This window comes from Capra hircus, chromosome 27 (assembly GCF_001704415.2).
Source record: "Capra hircus breed San Clemente chromosome 27, ASM170441v1, whole genome shotgun sequence".
NCBI classification, from domain to species: domain Eukaryota; kingdom Metazoa; phylum Chordata; class Mammalia; order Artiodactyla; family Bovidae; genus Capra; species Capra hircus.
The window spans coordinates 31,824,090-31,842,454 of record NC_030834.1 but is presented as its reverse complement, the minus strand read 5'-3'; the positions used below and the strand labels follow the sequence as shown (position 1 = coordinate 31,842,454).

The following is an 18,365-nucleotide window of genomic DNA, read 5'->3' as shown; positions in this document are numbered from 1 at the left end:
CATGAGTTTGAGCAAGCTCCAGCAGATGGTGGAGGACAGGAAAGCCTGGTGTGCTGCAGACAGACCTTGGGGTCACAAGAGTCATGCATGACTTAGCAGCTGATCAACAACAGTCAAGATCACCACTGTTAGCAACTCAGAGTGCGTGTCTCTACACCTCCTCAGTGAGCTTAGTTTTTTTTAATTTTACTTTACAGTAGATGCACATTTATGTTTTTAAACAAAAGCAGGATAGGTACTATTCTAAATTTGATTCTGCCAAAGAGATTTTTTCATGTCAGTACGTGTAGGTCTGTCTCATACTTTATAACAGAAGCACAGATGTCCTGGTTAATTCTACCACTGCCCCATTAATCATAATTTAGCTGTTTCTTATTTTCTTGCTCTTGGTATAAAGGCAGATCTGTAGTGAATCTGTGTGTGGATGTCTGTGTGTTTATCTGCATAGAAATCTTTGTGTAAATGTACACATATTTCTTCGGAACAGATTTGTAGGAATGAAATTGCTGGGTCACAGGGTGCCTTAAATTTAATTCTGGTAGCTACTACCAAATTGCCTCACAGTAAGTTTCACCACTGTACACTTCATCAGGAGGAGAGTGTTTATTTTCCCCATGTTCATAGTCTGTACATAATCATTGTACATAAACAAAATTGTGCAACAAAATGAAAAATATGAATTGTTATCTGCTGGGTGGAAATGATTCCACTTTTATTGTTTTCATTTGCATTTCCCTAATTACGAGTTAGATTGATGATCTTTATATATGTTCCTTGACTGTTTCTTCTTTTGCTGGTTGCTTATTTATTTCTCTTGACCGTTTTTTTTCTGTGGAGTTTTTTTACTTTTCTTTGTTAATTTTAAGGAGTTGTTTATATATTCTGCTTATCAGCTTTTTATGAAGTGCGTTGTAGATAATTTGCCCCAAGTTTTCATTATCTTTTAACCTTGTTTGTGGCATCTTTCGTCATACAGAAGTTTTCAGATGATAAACTTTTACAAGGCAAATGTTTATAAGGTTTACCTTTTCCTTCCTGAATTTGGGATTATCTGTCTTTATGAGTACATAAGGCCTTGCCCTGTCTAGATTATATGTAGTATTTCATATAATTTCTTTTAATACTTTTTACAGTTGTATGGATTGCCTGATGTCCAATTTATCAAGAACATGTAAAAGTACCTATTAGAGTGAAAAAGAAAAAGGAATTCAAGGATTAGCATGGTATCTGAGGACAGGAAAATGGTGATGAAAGAAAGCAGTATGTGTCTCTGTTGTAGAAAAAGTTTTAATTTTTTTTTTTATGTTAGAGTAGAGCCGATGGACAATGTTGTTATAGTTTCAGATGTACAACAAAGCGACCCAGCCATACATATACCTCTGTCCATTCACCCCCAAACTCCCAGGCTGCCACATAACATGGAGCAGAGTTTCCTGCGCTGTACAGTGGGTCCTTGTTGGTTATCTGTTTTAAAGAATGGCCATCATCAAAAAATCTCCAAGCAGTAGATGTTGGAGAGGGTGTGGAGAGAAGGGAACCCTCCTACACTGACGGGATTGTAAATTGGTCCAGCCACAATGGAGGACAGTATGGTGGTTTCTGAAAAAAAAAAAAAACTAAAAATCTGCTGTGCTTTTAAGACATCCTTTTGGCCTGTTTCAATCTCATAATCTCTAGGAACTGAATCTATTCCTCACTTTGTTCCGCAAAATTTTTGTATGCGTGCTCAGTGCCAAAAAGGATATGTCTTAAATTCTGGGAGCTACAACAGTGGGCTAGATTAGCCCTCAAGGAACTTGGTGAGACCTTTGTCTGAGCTGATTGCTAACGGAATTGGGGAGGGAGCCGGGATAAGAGCAGTGAGAGGTCTCCAGCAGAGGAAATAATAATCACAAAGGTCTCATAAGCCATGTTAAGGAGCTCTAACTACTCAGAAAGCAGCAGGGACCAATTAAAGGAAGCATTTTACCTAGAGAAGTGAAATAATCACATCTGATTTCTGCCAAGAATACTCTGACAGAAGTGTTGAGAATGAATAGCTGGGACAAGACTGGAGCCTGGGAAACCAAGCTCTTGTTGAGATCTTGTCAAGAGGTGACCGTGGTGGCCTGAAGGGTCTTTTCAGTGAAATAAAAAGAAAACTGACTTAGGACATGTTTGGGGTAGGAAAAAGGAGGAGCTGGCCATTGATTAGGTGCAGAGAAAAATGGAGGAGAGGAGTGAAGGACGACGCTCAGGTTTCTACTTTCAGAACCTGGGTGAGTGGATAGTGGAGACATTCATTGAAGTAAGAAATGCAGAGAAAGTGGTCTATTCAGAGAAGATCGTGTATGTTGTGTTTTCCGCATGTTAAGTTTTCGATGCCTGTGTAATATCCAAGTGGAAATATCTAGAAGGCAGGCTGTAGATTGGAAGTTCAGGAGAATAAACAGCCTGGGGTCATTACGATTGAAATGATGCGAACATAGACTAAAGCCACGAGGAGAACTCTGTTAATCAGACAAACCAGGAAGATACGCAAAACCAAACATGATCCAGATTCAGTAATAAGCAAATGAATTTCATGTATGTTACAGAATGGTGACCCAAAAGAGAAACAAAAGGTATACCCGTACCCTTTGAAGATTCTAAAATCCACAGATAAAATACTGCATCAGATATCCTACCTTGGGAATTCCCTGGCGGTCCAGTGGTTAGGACTGGGCTTCCACTGCAGGGCGCTGAGGTTCCATACCTGTTCAGGGAACTAAGATCCTACAAACACACTGTGCAGCCAAGAAGAAACATAAAGATATATTTAGGGGAGGTGGGGGCGCTTCCCAGGTAGTGCTTGTGGTAAAGAGTCCACCTGCCAGTGCTGGAAACACGAGAGATGTGGATTTGATCCTTGGGTCCGAAAGGTCCCCTGGAGAAGGAAATGGCAACCGCTCCAGTATTCTTGCCTGAAAAATTCCATGGACAGAGGAGCCTGGTAGGCAGCAGTGCATGGGATCACAAAAAGTCTGACATAGCTGAGCAGCCATGATGCTTTTTAAAAATAAAATTAAATATATATATTTTTTAATTTTTTAAAGAATTTCTACCTCTACCTCCAGCTTGGAATGAGGGAGAAAGACTTCCAAATACTGTGGGTAAGGGCTTTAATTACCTTTAGAGTGAAGATGAAAATTCATTCAAAGGAAATTCATGACTTTTTATCTAGTTAGTATATCAAGGTTTTGAAAAAAATGTTAAACTATCCATAGCTGCTTAAAAGACAAAAGTGAGACTTTGGACAAGCAGGTCAAAGTCAGCATAGAGTGTAAATTAGGAAATGATGGAGTCAGATGTTTTAATAATCTAGTAAAATGTGCATTGTTTATCAGAAAAAAAAAAGAAGAAAAGAATGATTTAAAGACAAAGGAAACAGGGCAGGGTAGAAACTTAAAAGCAAGACTAAAGGTTGACAAATTATGACCTCTGGGCCAAAGCTTGTTTTTGTAAATAAAGTTTTATTGAGACACAGTCACACCCACTTATTTACATATCATCTCTGGCTGCTTTAGAGCTATCAAGGCAGAGTTAAATACTTGTAGCAAGGACTATATGGCCCATAAAACCTGAAATATTTTTTATCTGGTCCTTTACAAAGTAAGTTTGCCAACCACTGTTACAAACCAATGAAAGTCCTAGGAAAGATGAGAGCATATTTTTAAATAACTAGAGCAGTAATATTGAGGATTAAGTGGAAGGAAGCATAAACTATATTGTCTACTTTATATCAAAATACCACTCATAGTGCAAAGCCTAACCTGGAGAAAGAAAGGCTCTTAACTGATCATTGAAGTAGTTTTTCAGTGGGTTTGAACATTTCTGAGTTTCTTTAGGTCTTTTTTATGATTAATTCTATTAGATATGGCTTCTACGCCAATACCAATTTAAGCCAGCCTCATATTCCTGAGACTAAAATGGGATGTCGATGATTTTAAGAAGCTCGTCTATGAAGTCAATTTTACTACAATAGACATTTGGGCAAGTGGATAATCAACTCTAGTGGCACTAGATAGCCCTAGCTATGTGAATATAGGCAAAGAATGAAAAATGTTTTCTCAAGTTATAGGAAGCCAGATTCATAAGCATCCGTCACTTGCTTGGGCAAGTTACTGATACACTCTGCAGAAAAATAACAAACCATGCGTCCCTGCATCTTGGCTGTTGAAAATGAGATTCTGTCTCTGATTGATGTTAGCAGAGAGGCTTGTAAAAATGCATTTCCAACTGATTAGTTCAGAAGGTGTCAATCTCATGCAGTTTTATGACCTGCAGACCACATGCCAGACGCACATTTGGTTTTTATAAACTAACAAAGATGAATGATGAGATTTGAGCACTCCTGTTTGGCAACTGTACCATACAGTGCCTAAAGGAAGGCATTCAGGGAGTATTATGGGGGACCAAAGGAGGGGGGAGTTAACCCTTAATTTACCAGGTCAATGGAGATAAAATATAACTTTTGGAGGTTTCACTTTCTAGTTATACTTAAAAGATTAATGTAAGGGAAAAACTTGCAAGAATATCAAATATTTATATGGAATTACTCTCCCAAGCATACTCATTCTAAATCCATAGAGTAAGAACTCTTAAATATACAGACACACACACACACACACACACACGCACACGTGTGTGTGTATATATATATATATACATACGCACACGTGTGTGCGTGCTCAGTCGTGTCCGACTCTTTGTGACCCCATGCACTGTAAACCACCAGGTTCCTCTGTCCGTGGAATTTTCCGGGCAAGAATACTGGAGTGGGTTTGCGTTTCCTTCTCCAAGGGATCTCCCCAACCCAGTGACTGAACCCACGTTTCCTGTGTCTCCTTCATTGGCAAATGGTTTCTTTACTAGCTGAGCCACCAGGGAAGCTTAAATTATAAAACATACTAAAGATTCCTCATGAAGTCTCAACCTTCATGAGGTTGAGATTATAAATCATGAATTGTTACTAAAAGAATTTTTTAATTGCTTTTTTGAAGCTAAAATGATTTGGATGCAATAGGTCAATCATCTGCTACTTTAAAAATCTGAGTCTTAATAACTTATGCTTCTGTGTCTTTGAGACAGATGGAGAAAAAATTCAGTATATTGCATATTATAACATATCCTCATGAAAAATAAGCCTCTAGCATAGTTTCATCTTTCTTCCACTAGAAATATTGAGAAATATTTAGACATTTTTCATCTTTGTGGCCTTTTGGTTAAAAAAGGAATATTTTTGATAAATTTCTCTGAAATTTCAAAGCTCAGTTTCATTTGATTTTCTTAAAACATGATTTTGAATTTTTGTCTCAGAATAGGTATGTGCTTTCAAATAATTAACAATCCATTTTTTAGAACTATAACAGATATACACATGAAAATGTAGCTATAATAAAGAAACTATAAGATCTGCTTATCAGAAATTCTGACTCATACATTTTCATGTGTATAAAAATTATGGTGTCAAAAAGTTAAAATAGTCATGCAAAAGAGTTCAGCATCATACATTTAATTCTAATACTTATTAAGCTCTTTTTTTCAACCATATGGGAAATAGTGAAATTTTTAGTTAATGTCTCTGGATAAGCTACATCTCTTTCAGTTTTAAGTGACAGAAAAGCCAGCCCAAACAGGTTTAGGAAAGAAGGCAGTGCTTTGACTTCTAGAACTGAAAAGCCCAGATCAGATGCAGCTTATTGCAAAAGCCCCAAAGATGTCACTGCGACGTGTTGTTTTTTCTCGCCAGCTCTTGACTTTGACTCTTCTGGGAAGGCTCCATTCCCAGACAGGTTCTAATGTCGTGGCAGCCGGGGAGATGGGGTAACCCCAGCCTCACGGCCTTCCAGCTCCAAGCCTGGAGGGATGGGGGTGGAGGGAGGATGGCTTTTTAGATAGTTCCTGAAGTTCAGTCCAGTTTGACAGATTAGGTCCCATGTCCGTTTCTGAACCAAAGGCAAAGAGAGATATGCACATAGACTGAAAGTTGGGGGGGACTGGCCATCCAAATGAAAATTCAGAGTAGCTATCCAAAGAAAGGAGAACGGGTGTCAGGAGAAACCACAACCTTCACAGCATTCTTGTTCAGGTGGCAAGTGACTGAAGGCTGCTGAGCCAGGCCACTCATCTCCTGTCTCCTACCTTATCTGTGTTGTTGTTGACCTACTTAGAGACTGGGCACTTCCCCGTCTAAGCCACCGGGGAAGTGCTATAGACTGGGCAATATGATTCAGTTTAGTCTGTTTTATTTTGTTTCAGTTTGCTTTCAGATAATGAATGGGCAAGCATATGTTCTATTAATAAGAGTAGCCTAAAGCAAAAAAGAAAAAAAGACTAGTGTATTTTTTTTAATCAAAGTTGTTTCAAAACACCTGTGTAAATAAAACATTGGTCAACCAGATATTTTCAGCTGAGTTTGCCATAATAGGGTCATGCTGAGACCTGAAACTTAGGTTTTAAGATTTTATAATGATTTTGTCCATTCCCCAATGGTGATTAAAGTCTGCAGAAACTAATGTTTTTATTAATCTGTACTGAGAAATGTAGTAGCCAAACAGATCAAAATTCACGTGTCAACTGGTCACTGAAAAATGACCTTAAAGACTAATGCCATGAAACCATTATCCTAACGCTTATCTGCTAATGGGGTGGTTTATATGTTTCAAACAAAATTCTTACATGGCCCATTAAATATAGTTTCCTTTTGATGTTCCTGGAGAAGGCTTGAGAAGATTCTAACCTTTATTCTTTTTATGTCACCAACACCTGTAGGTCAATTTTTAGTGATCAATTTCTTATCATTTTCAATATTATAGCTTATTTACATTACCTATATTTTTATTAACATCTTCATTTTAGAGGAGGCATATTAATAGAGCTCAGGTTCCAGATTAAATTTTGAGAAATAACTTAATTATATTTGAAATATACCTTACCATCCTTGGGCTTCCGTGGTGGCTCAGACAGTAAAGAATCTACCTGCAATGCAAGAGACCCAGGTTCGATCCCTGGGGCAGGAAGATCCCCTGGAAAAGGAAATGGCTACCACTCCAGTAATTCTTGCCTGGAGAATGCCCATGGACAGAAGAGTCTGGCAGGATACAGTCCATGGGGTTGCCAAGAGTAGGGTACAACTGAGCGACTAATGTTTACCATCCTTGGGAAAATGATTTCTTTGAAAGGTGACTGACTCATCTCATCTATTATATGTTAATTGTGTTAGTGTTGCACAGACTTCCATTTTTCAGACCTTTTCCCAAATTTTAGGTAGGAGAACAGCCAGTCAGTGGAGCGGTCTGCACACACACAGTAGTATCAGTCAGTGGAGCGGTCTGCACACACACAGTAGTTATCAGTCAGTGAAGTGGTTTGCACACATACAGTGGTTATCAGTCGATGGAATGGTTTGCACACACACAGTAGTTGTCAGTCAGTGGAGTGGTCTACACACGTTGTCCAAGTGTGATGTATTCTGGCGCAGTTAGTGGCACCTTAAAACAATTACAACAGTAACACTAGAGTTCACTGATCACCATCACAAATATAATACTAATGCAAAAGTGGAATATCACAAGAATTACCGAAATGTAACAGAGACACAAAGTGAGCAGATGCTGTTTGAAAAAATGGTACCAATAGACTTGCTCCATGCAATGTTGCCACAAACCTCTGATTTGTTACAAAAGAAAAAACTCAACATCTGCAAAAGGCAATAAAATGAGATCTGCCTGTAATACATTGTTCGAAACAGTCATTTTTTATTTTTTATTCAGAACCAACATTATATAATTCTTTTCAGTCATCTCCAGTGCAAACATTTACTGTTTATGAAAGCAACTGCAGCTCTTGTATTTGATTTCAAAAAGGATGCCAGAAATCACTGTTAGACAGGAAGAACAAATCATTAGATGTGAAAAAAAAATAGCCAGTCAACAAACAAAACTTATTCTGCATCATGGCCGAAAAAGATAACTGGTTTACATCTCTAACTGGTTTACATCTCTCTCTACAGATGGACTCATTGACTGCATGGATCCTGATTGCTGTTTACAGAGTTCCTGCCAAAATCAGCCTTACTGTCGTGGACTGCCCGACCCCCAGGATATCATTAGCCAAAGCTTACAGTCATCATCTCAGCAAGCTGCCAAATCCTTCTACGACCGCATCAGTTTTCTCATAGGATCTGATAGCACCCATGTCATACCTGGAGAAAGTCCTTTCAATAAGAGGTTCATACACTTTCCCTTACATAGATTTGTGATGATTTTATCAACAGTTATAAGCCCTTAATATAAAATGCTGATGACTGCAAATTTGAGGAAAGTGCCTTTTTTAAAATGTAGTTTTTCATCGTTCGGCACATCCTTCACCAAACTTCATGTTTCAAGCATTTTTGACACAGTTCACATACTTTGTCAATTTCAGTACCGGAAGCATAACAGGCCATCCCATTAAGGAGTCAATAAATCCTCATTTAACTGGTTGATTTTCTTAGCACAGTTGGAAGTGTTTCAAAAGAAGCAATGAAAAGACCCCAAAAGGCAAAACAGAAGTGCACTTTTTTTTAAGCTGAGCTCACTAAATAATATAAATTATGAATTAATGTAATGGAACTGCTAACAGCATGGCAGTAAGATTGCATGAGCTGTTGGCCTGGTGCTTTGCAGAGCAGTAATGACTTGAAAATAAACCAGTAAGTGAAAGCAGGTGTCTTGTGTCTCACTGAGCAAAAGAAGATGATTTACACCAGAACTCCTGGGTCTGCAGCAATTTAACAGCATTAATGCAGTTAGACCCAGCAGTTGATTAAAAGTTGTTGCACAAATGTTCCTCATTGCCCCCTTAAATCTTGTACTTCTCAGTCCCTGCGGGTTTCCGGATTGCCTTGGAATTAATTGGAAAGTATACTTTCCTTCATGCAAGCACCAGATATATGACTTACAAAAAAAGGCACAGTTTATAATTTAAAAAATTCATCTCTAAATTATTGGTCTTGATAACTCTCCAAAACCCAGACTGCAATGAATTAAAACCCAGGGTAAACACCAGGTATTTCAAGAATGTGGATTGCAGTGAATTATAAGGAACACTGTCTTGGGAGTGTTTCTAGTCTGGTGAATACAAGTGCCTTATGATACTGTTATTTTATCCTTAGGTTGAATTATCTCTACATCATGATAATGTTTGTCTGAGGAGATAAATGTTCAGTCTAACTCTTCTACTTTTCTCACAGCCTAGCGTCCGTCATCAGAGGCCAAGTGCTGACTGCTGATGGAACTCCACTTATTGGAGTGAATGTCTCATTTTTCCATTACCCAGAGTACGGATATACTATTACCCGCCAAGACGGAATGTAAGTTAGTTCCAGCACCCTATATTTCTTTGAAGTATTTTTAAGTATAAAAACTAGGCTTTTTGTTTTTTTAAATTACCAGGCATAATGCTTTGGCCCTTTTAGTTTGAAAATGCAACAACTTTAGACCAGAGATCTGTGACAGTACATGGTGGCAAAAATTTAAAGTTATATATTCATGTAGTTTTAAAAGTTAATCTCATTTTCTAAGGCATAATAAGAGTATATGGTTTTATAGGAGAATGTTCTTTTTTTTGTCTCAGAGGATTCATTTTGAAAAAAATTCTTTTTAATTTTTGGTCACACCCCACAGCACATGGGACCTTTGTTCCCAGACCAGAGATTGAACAAGTGCCCCCCTACATTGGAAGGCAGAGTCTTAACCACTGGACTGCCAGGGAAGCCCCCATGTTGAAATATTTGAGAGTGAGACTTTGTAATATCTACAACCTAAGTTCAGATGGTTCTAGAAAAGGAGTGGATAGATAAAGCAAGCTTGTACAAATGTTAATAAGTTAGTTAATCTAGGTTAAGGATATATGCATGAGTTGGAGTAAACTCCGAGAATTGGTGATGGACAGGGCAGCCTGGCGTGCTGCAGTCCATGGGGTCATAAAGAGTCGGACGCAATTGAACTGAAGGATATATGGATGGTCATTGCATAATTCTTTTAATATTCTCATAGATTTTAAACTATTTCATGTAAAAGTTGGGAGAAAAAGGTCTTTCTTATAAAGCATATTGATTTAAGGAGGCGAGTGTTGAGAGTTACACAAGACCCAGGTAATTCACTAAATATGTCTTATGTTTTCCTAGGTTTGACTTGGTGGCAAATGGCGGGGCTTCTCTGACATTGGTGTTTGAACGATCCCCGTTCCTCACCCAGTATCACACTGTGTGGATTCCATGGAATGTCTTTTATGTGATGGATACCCTTGTCATGAAGAAAGAAGAAAACGACATTCCCAGCTGTGATCTGAGTGGCTTTGTGAGGCCCAATCCTATCATCGTGTCCTCGCCTTTATCCACCTTTTTTAGATCATCTCCTGAAGACAGTCCCATTATTCCCGAGACACAGGTAGACTATTCTAGCCGGCAGTGCTTTGCAGAAAACCATTTTCAGATCACATGGTTTCCAAAGAATTTTTTTTAAAGGATTACAGAATTCCAGTGCTATCCTAAGTAATTCTCTGGAATGACATGTAGAATGTGGGGTGTGTCTGTGTGTGTGTAGTAAATAAGAGTTATTATATTAGGATATCTATTTCTTAAAGATCTATTCAAAATACTTCTTCTTCAGTATATATATATATATATGTGTATATATATATATATATATATATGTGTATATATATATATATATATATATATATGTGTATATATATATATACATATATATATATGTGTATATATATATATATATATATATATTATATATATATATATATATCTGTGTCTGTTTATTAGCTGAAGCCAGATGGCAAAATAGCTTTAAGTGCAACAGCTAGTAATGTCTTTGCTCATTGATTCATTCATTGGAAAAGGCTTTTCGTGCCTGCATGTATCTGACCTCCTGACTGACATTATACTAAGTGCTACTGTACGTGGCCATTACTCTCAATGTTTTACTGTTTAATTATTATTGTAAGCAGAAGATACATTAGAACAGATGAATCTCCATAAAAAATGTTCATTAATTTTCTCACAATATTTTAAAAACACAGTATCATGTCGTAAATCCTAATAATAAAGGGTTAATGATGTAGTTCATAAAGCCATATTTTTCACAGGGAAAAAATTATATAAGTTTTAAAAAATAACCATGTTTTCACTATTCATTTTTGTCTGCTGAAATATCGGGGGATTGTTTTCCTTCCTGTATGTTTCCAATTAGAAATAACTTTCAGATCTTAAAGGCAGGACATTAAGTACAGCAATAATGGACTTCATATGTAAATAGCCGAGTAAAAACTTGTGGTCTTTAATATACAACAGCACTGAACAGCTTGGCTGTATTTATTCTTCAAATATTTATTGAAATACCTGTTCTGCACCAGGCGCTCTTATAAAGAAAGAAAGCAGTACACCAGTCAGATGAAGTACCTGCTTCCAAGAAGTTTGCCAATTTACACGGAGAGACTGAAAACAAATAAATATATGTCAAGTTGTGAATGAGACTAAATTAAAATAATAAAGCAGGGTAAAGTGGATGGAATTGCAGTTTTATATAGCATGGCCCCAGAAGATGTCTTTGATAAGATTACATTTCAGTGGAAACTTTGAGAAGAGAAAGAATAAACCTGGAAAATAGAAGGTCATTCCAAGCAGAGCAAAAGAGCAGGTTCTAAAGCTCCAAGGGAAGAACAGGCTTCCCTGGTGGCTCAGTGGTAAAGAATCTGCCTGCAGTGTAGGAGACATGGGTTCAATCCCTGGGCTGGGAAGATCCAATATCAGAGGAAATGCCAACCCACTTCAGTGTTCTTGCCTGGGAAATCCCATGGACAGAGTAGCCTAGCGGGCTTTGTAGTCCATGGGTCCAGCAAGAGTCAGACAGAGCTTAGCAACTGAACAAACAGAAGGGGAAGAACAAGAACTGGGCCTGTCCACAGAACGGCAGAGAAGCTGGCAGGTGTGGCTGAAATGAAGGAGATGATGTCTCAGATCACTGAAGACCATGGCAAGGATGAGGACTTTTCCTGTGATCTTTGAGTAATTAGAAGCTGTGAGAGGATTTTAGGCAGACCAAATACAGTTTCTTATTTGCTTCTTTAAAAGATCATTGCAGTTGCCATGCTGAGAATCTTCTATTTAGGGCAAGGGTTGAAACAAAAAGACCAGTCAGGAGGCAGTGTCAGTAGTAGGAGAAATGATGGTGTCTTAGATAAAGGTAGCTGGGGGTAAGAAGGGGTAAGAAGCCTACAGTTGGTTTAATGGTTGGTTTTTCCACTCTAGCTTGATTTGCTTTTCCACTAGTGCAAAATAGTATGGTCAAATTAAATTACCTAGGAGAAACACATTTTAATGAGTTAAATTACAGATTATTTGTTCCAGTGAAGTAAGCTAATGATGACAAAGACAGAAATCAGTTATTAAAATTAGGAATAACATGATATTTTGAAACAGAGATACAACTCCTGGAAGATCACAGTATATATTCATGAAGGTATCTATAGGAAACCTATCAAATTTATGTGAAATTATTTTGAAAATAAATTGAGACAAAATAAATGATATGCTTTAAGTTATAATCACTTACATTTTCAGGGCCATCCAAGTCACAGAATCTATTTTTCAAACTAAGCCACCAGTGTTTCACCCCCAATGATACGAAACAGTGAGTTCTGTTCAGATGATTCACCCTGAACCCAAGGGTCCTACTTAAGTTATTAACATTTGTATGACTGACATACATCATTCCTAACTGTTTCACGTGAGAGGAGTTGGGAGGAAGAGAAATACTACTGAACCCTGAGTCGCTATTTTGATTTTTCCGACACGAAAAGGTAGTCCTTTAAGTCCGAGTAATGAATAGGGCAATCTGAGGAAACCTTTGAGAATGTGATTTAATTCTTAGTAGAGAAGGTGATAAGCTCCTGGAGTGGATTCCTAAGGAAAGAGAGCCTTGTACATTACACAAGAGGTAGTAAGCCCAGGTGAAAGTGAAAGCGTTAGTCTCTCAGTCATGTCCGACTCTTTGCGAGCCTGTGGACTGTACCCCACCAGGCTCCTCTGTCCATGGGATTTTCCAGGCAAGAATGCTGGAGTGGATAGCCATTCTCTTCTCCAGGGGATCTTCCTGACCCAGGAATCAAACCCAGGTCTCCTGCATTGTAGGTGGATTCTTTACCATCTGAGCCACCAGGGAAGCCTGAGCCTAAGAAGAGCCACTGTTATTAACCAAACGAATAGGAGCACCATTAGCAAGTAGAATCTGAATTATTTGGATTTATTTTATATACAGCATAACATAGATTTTTTCAAAATATTGAAATCCTGTTTCGGCATAATGTATTTTGTATATATCAGGATAAGTTTATTGGCATTCATTGAGCATGTCACACTGATGGGTAAATTGTGGAGTTAAGAATATGGTTTTTAAAATTTGTAACAGATAATTTTTATGCAGGTAATTATATTAACTCTTTACACTCATTTCAACTCAAACAGTGTATATCGAGCATCTTTTGCAGACATTCAACATACGTTCATTGTTCTCTGGGGGGAAATTTATGCAACTTGAAAATATTAGTTCATGTACCATCATATCAAAAATCAGCGATGAGTCCAAGCTCAATGTTTAACTAATTGTGGGAGTGTGCTGCTGTTATATTACCTTCCAACGTGAATATGGAGTTTGCTACAGTTTAACCCAAGAGAATTGGTCTGTTTTGTTACCATTCCTGTCTTTCTAGGCTGTGACCAGTCAGCTGATGAGGCCGTAGACGTAGGTTTAACCCCTAAATGAGCCAGCTGGCGTGGGCCAGATCTTTGGCCTGGGCCATATTTCTGTGCTGAGCGAACCATCTTACAAACGTCTGCTCTAATTCTCCAGGGCAACGGGGGTGAAAGATGGGTTAGTGAGAATCCACTGTGACTATAAACTAACAAGTCAGTGCATGTCAGCCTGATGGAGCAGTCACAAAATTTCCTGTATTAGAAGTAACACCTGAACTGTGATTAATTCAAGATAAATGACAGGAAGCTTTTAGGAGGAGAAAAATTGAGCTGGCAGCAGCATTATTTTTAAGTATTGAATAAGATAACATCTCAAATGTGTTTTTGTGGATAGTGACTCTTTAGGATCTTATCTCACTGTTAATTGCTTTGCTGCGTCCTTTTAAATGTATTTTACCTAATAGTCATACGTGATCCCTGTTGGCAACTTCTGCTTTCTTTTTAAACCTAGGTCCTCCACGAAGAAACCACAATTCCAGGAACAGACTTGAAACTTTCCTACCTGAGTTCCAGAGCTGCTGGGTATAAGTCAGTACTTAAGATCACCATGACCCAGTCTGTGATCCCATTTAATTTAATGAAGGTGCATCTGATGGTGGCTGTCGTAGGAAGGCTCTTTCAAAAGTGGTTTCCTGCATCACCAAACTTGGCCTATACGTTTATATGGGATAAAACAGATGCATATAATCAAAAGGTCTATGGTCTGTCTGAAGCTGTTGGTAAGTCCCTTGTAAATGTAGTATATTCTGCACCAAAAACACTGTCTTGAACTCAGAATTAACATGAAATTCATTACAATCCAAGGAAATCCATGGAGAAGCAGAGAGGGTGACAGTAAGGTTGCCTAGAACGGTTGTAAATGGTTGGTTTACCATAGGAAAAAGAAGTGTATTCCATATGATGAAAGGGAATGTGAAATTTCAGGTTTTCATATCCTTTTTTTCATGTTTTTTTTTCCTCATCACGTCCCTTCCTTTTTTCATTTTCTTCTTTCCTTTATAATTTCATCTCAGTTTTCTTTAACCCTTTTTACATTTTCAGTATCTAACAACATGTAGTTTCAAGTCATAATGATATTTTAATATGACATCAGACAACATTTGTGTCCAAAAATTACGTCAGCTCTTCTGACTGGAAGGACCAGTCACTTCAGCAGAATGATATTCATGAACCATCAAACCAGTTGCTTCCCCGCCTGAAGGGACAATGCACTCAGAGTTTGATCTGTTGAGATAAGCATACTGTGGCTCCAGGCTCAGGCGCAGAATACCAAAAACTAAAGGAAAACATGTTACCTGAAAGTACAGTAGGCATTTTATCTTGAAATTAATGTGTAAGTTGGACTGGAGTTTGTTCAGATCAGACAATTGCCTCTTCTCCCTTCACTTTGTTCTAAATTTTAAAATCCATGTTTCATTGTGAACTCTGAAGTTTTCCTTCTGAGACTTGTTCCTATTAATCTGCTGCTAATTTTATTGTTTATTCCTGATAAGAGCATGTGAATATAATGTTGTAACCTGGCTATCTTTGTTTGCTATATTAAACCTTACTTAGCATAAATATTTTCCATAGCTTAATACTCTTGGAGCCTAAGCATCTCTAATTATTCAGATAGTAAATAGTACTTTTTGTTATTGTCTGATCACCATTTGGGGCTGATTTATCCGATCTAACTAATAATGACTTCTCTAGTTGCTCAACCTGAGCTTCATTTTGTACTATGGACCCTTTGTGAAAAAGTGGTATATGGAAAAATACTAGTTTTCTATTAAGTCAATACAAAAATAATATTTGGAGACTTTTTTTTTCAAAAACCGCCTTTTATATGATCAAATCTTCTCATATAAAAAAATAGACTGCTCACAAATAAGTGGAAATATGGTCTCCAGAGCACATCTGTGAAAAAAGCAGTTTTATCAAGATAATAAAATAAATTGCATTTCTGCCTGTGGTTGGGAAAATGAACCATGATTTGTTCTGATTCTAGTGTCAGTAGGATATGAATATGAGTCGTGTTTGGACCTGACTCTGTGGGAGAAGAGGACTGCCATTTTGCAAGGCTATGAATTGGATGCTTCCAACATGGGCGGTTGGACATTAAATAAGCATCATGTGTTGGATGTTCAGAATGGTAAGAGCTTGTCCACAGATAGTTAATATTATTCACTTTCAAACCAGTAAAATTGGAGCAACATTTTATCCCATGCATGCTATAGGATCAGAATTAGCAAGGGGACAAAAAGTATATTTTTAAAGACTTCAGGGAATTCCCTGGTGGTCCAGAGGTTAAGACTCCATGCTTCCACTGCAGGAGACATGGGTTTGATCCCTGATTGGGAAACAAAGTTCCCACATGCCACATTGTATGACCAAAATAATAAATAGGTTAAAAACTATAAAAGCTTAAAATGGAAACTATGTAATATACTTCACAGTGTTCATAGTCTCATCACCAACATAGTTTTCCTGGAAAGTACTGCAGTTAATCCAGAGTGCTTTAGGTAGGTTTATGAAAAATGGAGGGAGAGGGATTTTTTAAGTAAAGAAAACTAAAATTCCAAGAAAACTAAAATTCCATCCATCCAAGTGGCTTTACAAAAATATTTCTAATAGATCTTAATGTTTAAAAAAAGTAGTCCATTCTCAGTATCTAGAATTTTTACAGTTCTTCTTAGATTGCATTTCAGGGAAAGAAAAACTTCTCCCACTCAAACTGGGTTACATATACTGTTTTTTGACTTTACAAATATTAGGAAAAAATACTCTGGAAAAAGGAAAGCAAGAATCAAAGAGTATTACTTCTTGTACATCTGATAGATAAATATGCTCTGAGAAACACATGTCAGATCTCATAAACCAAGAGATATAAATTACTTGCAAAATGTGACCAACTTCATGTCACAAAGAACATTAATTACATTAAACAAATTATGTTGTCTTTGCTGTATTTCTAACATTTACCCACATCCTGGCTAGCTTCCCTGGTAGCTCAGCTGGTAAAGAATCCACCTGTAATGCAGGAGACCTGGGTTTGATCCCTGGGTTGGGAAGATACCCTGGAGAAGGGAAAGGCTCCCCACTCCAGTATTCTGACCTGAAGAATTCCATAGACAGCATAGTCCATGGGGTTGCAAAGAGTCAGACACAACTGAGCAACTATCACTTCTACTTTCTTTGGCTACATCTCAGATAATATACAGGTACATTCCCATAGAGAGAGGAACCTGGTGGGCTACAGTCCATGGGGTTGCAAAGTCAGGCACAACTTAGCGACTCAACAACTTTGCTAGAAAGGCAGAACCCTAAGGTAACTTGCTCTAAAATAAGAGATACCAAGGGAACATTTCATGCAAAGATGGGCACAGTAAAGGACAGAAATGGTATGGACCTAACAGAAGCAGAAGATATTAAGAAGAGATGGCACAAATACACAGAAGAACTTAATGACTATACAAAAAAGATCTTAATAACCCAGATAACCGCAATGGTGTGATCACTCACCTAGAGCCGTGCATCCTGGAAGGCGAAGTCAAGTGGGCTTTAGGAAGCATCACTACAAACACTGCTAGTGGAGGTGATGGAATTCCAGTTGAGCTATTTCAAATCCTAAAAGATGATGCTGTGAAAGTGCTGTCCTCAATATGCCAACAAATTTGGAAAATTCAGCAGTGGCCACGGGATGTGGAAAAGGTCAGTTTTCATTCCAGTCCCAAAGAAAGCCAATGACAAAGAGTGTTCAAACTACCTCACAGTTGCACTCATCTCATGCAAGCAAGGACTTCCATGGTGGCGTCCCAGAGGTTAAAGCGTCTGCCTGCAATGCGGGACCTGGGTTCAATCCCTGGGTCAGGAAGATCCACTGGAGAAGGAAATGGCAACCCACTCCAGTATTCTTGCCTGGAGAATCCCATGGATGGAGGAGCCTGGTGGGCTACAGTCCACGGGGTCGCAAAGAGTCGGACACAACTGAGCGACTTCACTTTCACTTTCATGCAAGCAAAGTAATGCTGAAAATTCTCCAAGCCAGGCTTCAACAGAATGTGAACCGAGAACTTCCAGATGTTCAAGCTGGATTTAGAAAAGACAGAGGAACCAGAGATCAAATTGCCAGCAAGAGAGTTCCAAAAAAACATCTGCTTCTGCTTTATTGACTATGCCAAAGCCTTTGAATATGTGGATCACAACAAACTGTGGAAAATGCTTAGAGATGAGAATATCAGACCACCTGACCTGCCTCCTGAGAAATCTGTATGCAGGTCAAAAAGTAACAGTTAGATCCAGACATGGAACAGTGGACTGGTTCCAAATTAGGAAAGGAGTACGTCAAGGCTATCTATTGTAACCCTGCTTATTTAACTTAAATGCTCAGTTCAGTTCAGTTCAGTCACTCAGTCATGTCCGACTCTGCGACCCCATGGACTGCAGCACACCAGGCTTCCCTGTCCATCACCAACTCCTGGAGTTTACTCAAACTCATATCCATTGAGTCAGATGTATGCATAGTACATCATGAGAAATGCTGGGCTGAGTGAAGCGC

General features: G+C 38.2%; 1 protein-coding gene across 3 annotated transcripts in view; it reads left to right on the top strand.

Moving 5' to 3' along the window:
* TENM3 (teneurin transmembrane protein 3) overlaps positions 1–18,365 on the top strand; it is a 454,641-nt gene that overhangs the window by 370,341 nt on the left and 65,935 nt on the right. For all 3 annotated transcript variants that reach the window (XM_018042106.1, XM_018042103.1, XM_018042105.1), the window contains 5 exons: positions 8,033–8,249; positions 9,254–9,373; positions 10,190–10,451; positions 14,280–14,547; positions 15,816–15,959. In XM_018042106.1, the coding sequence (XP_017897595.1) occupies positions 8,033–8,249; positions 9,254–9,373; positions 10,190–10,451; positions 14,280–14,547; positions 15,816–15,959 (1,011 nt within the window). The remainder of the gene's footprint in view (positions 1–8,032; positions 8,250–9,253; positions 9,374–10,189; positions 10,452–14,279; positions 14,548–15,815; positions 15,960–18,365) is intronic.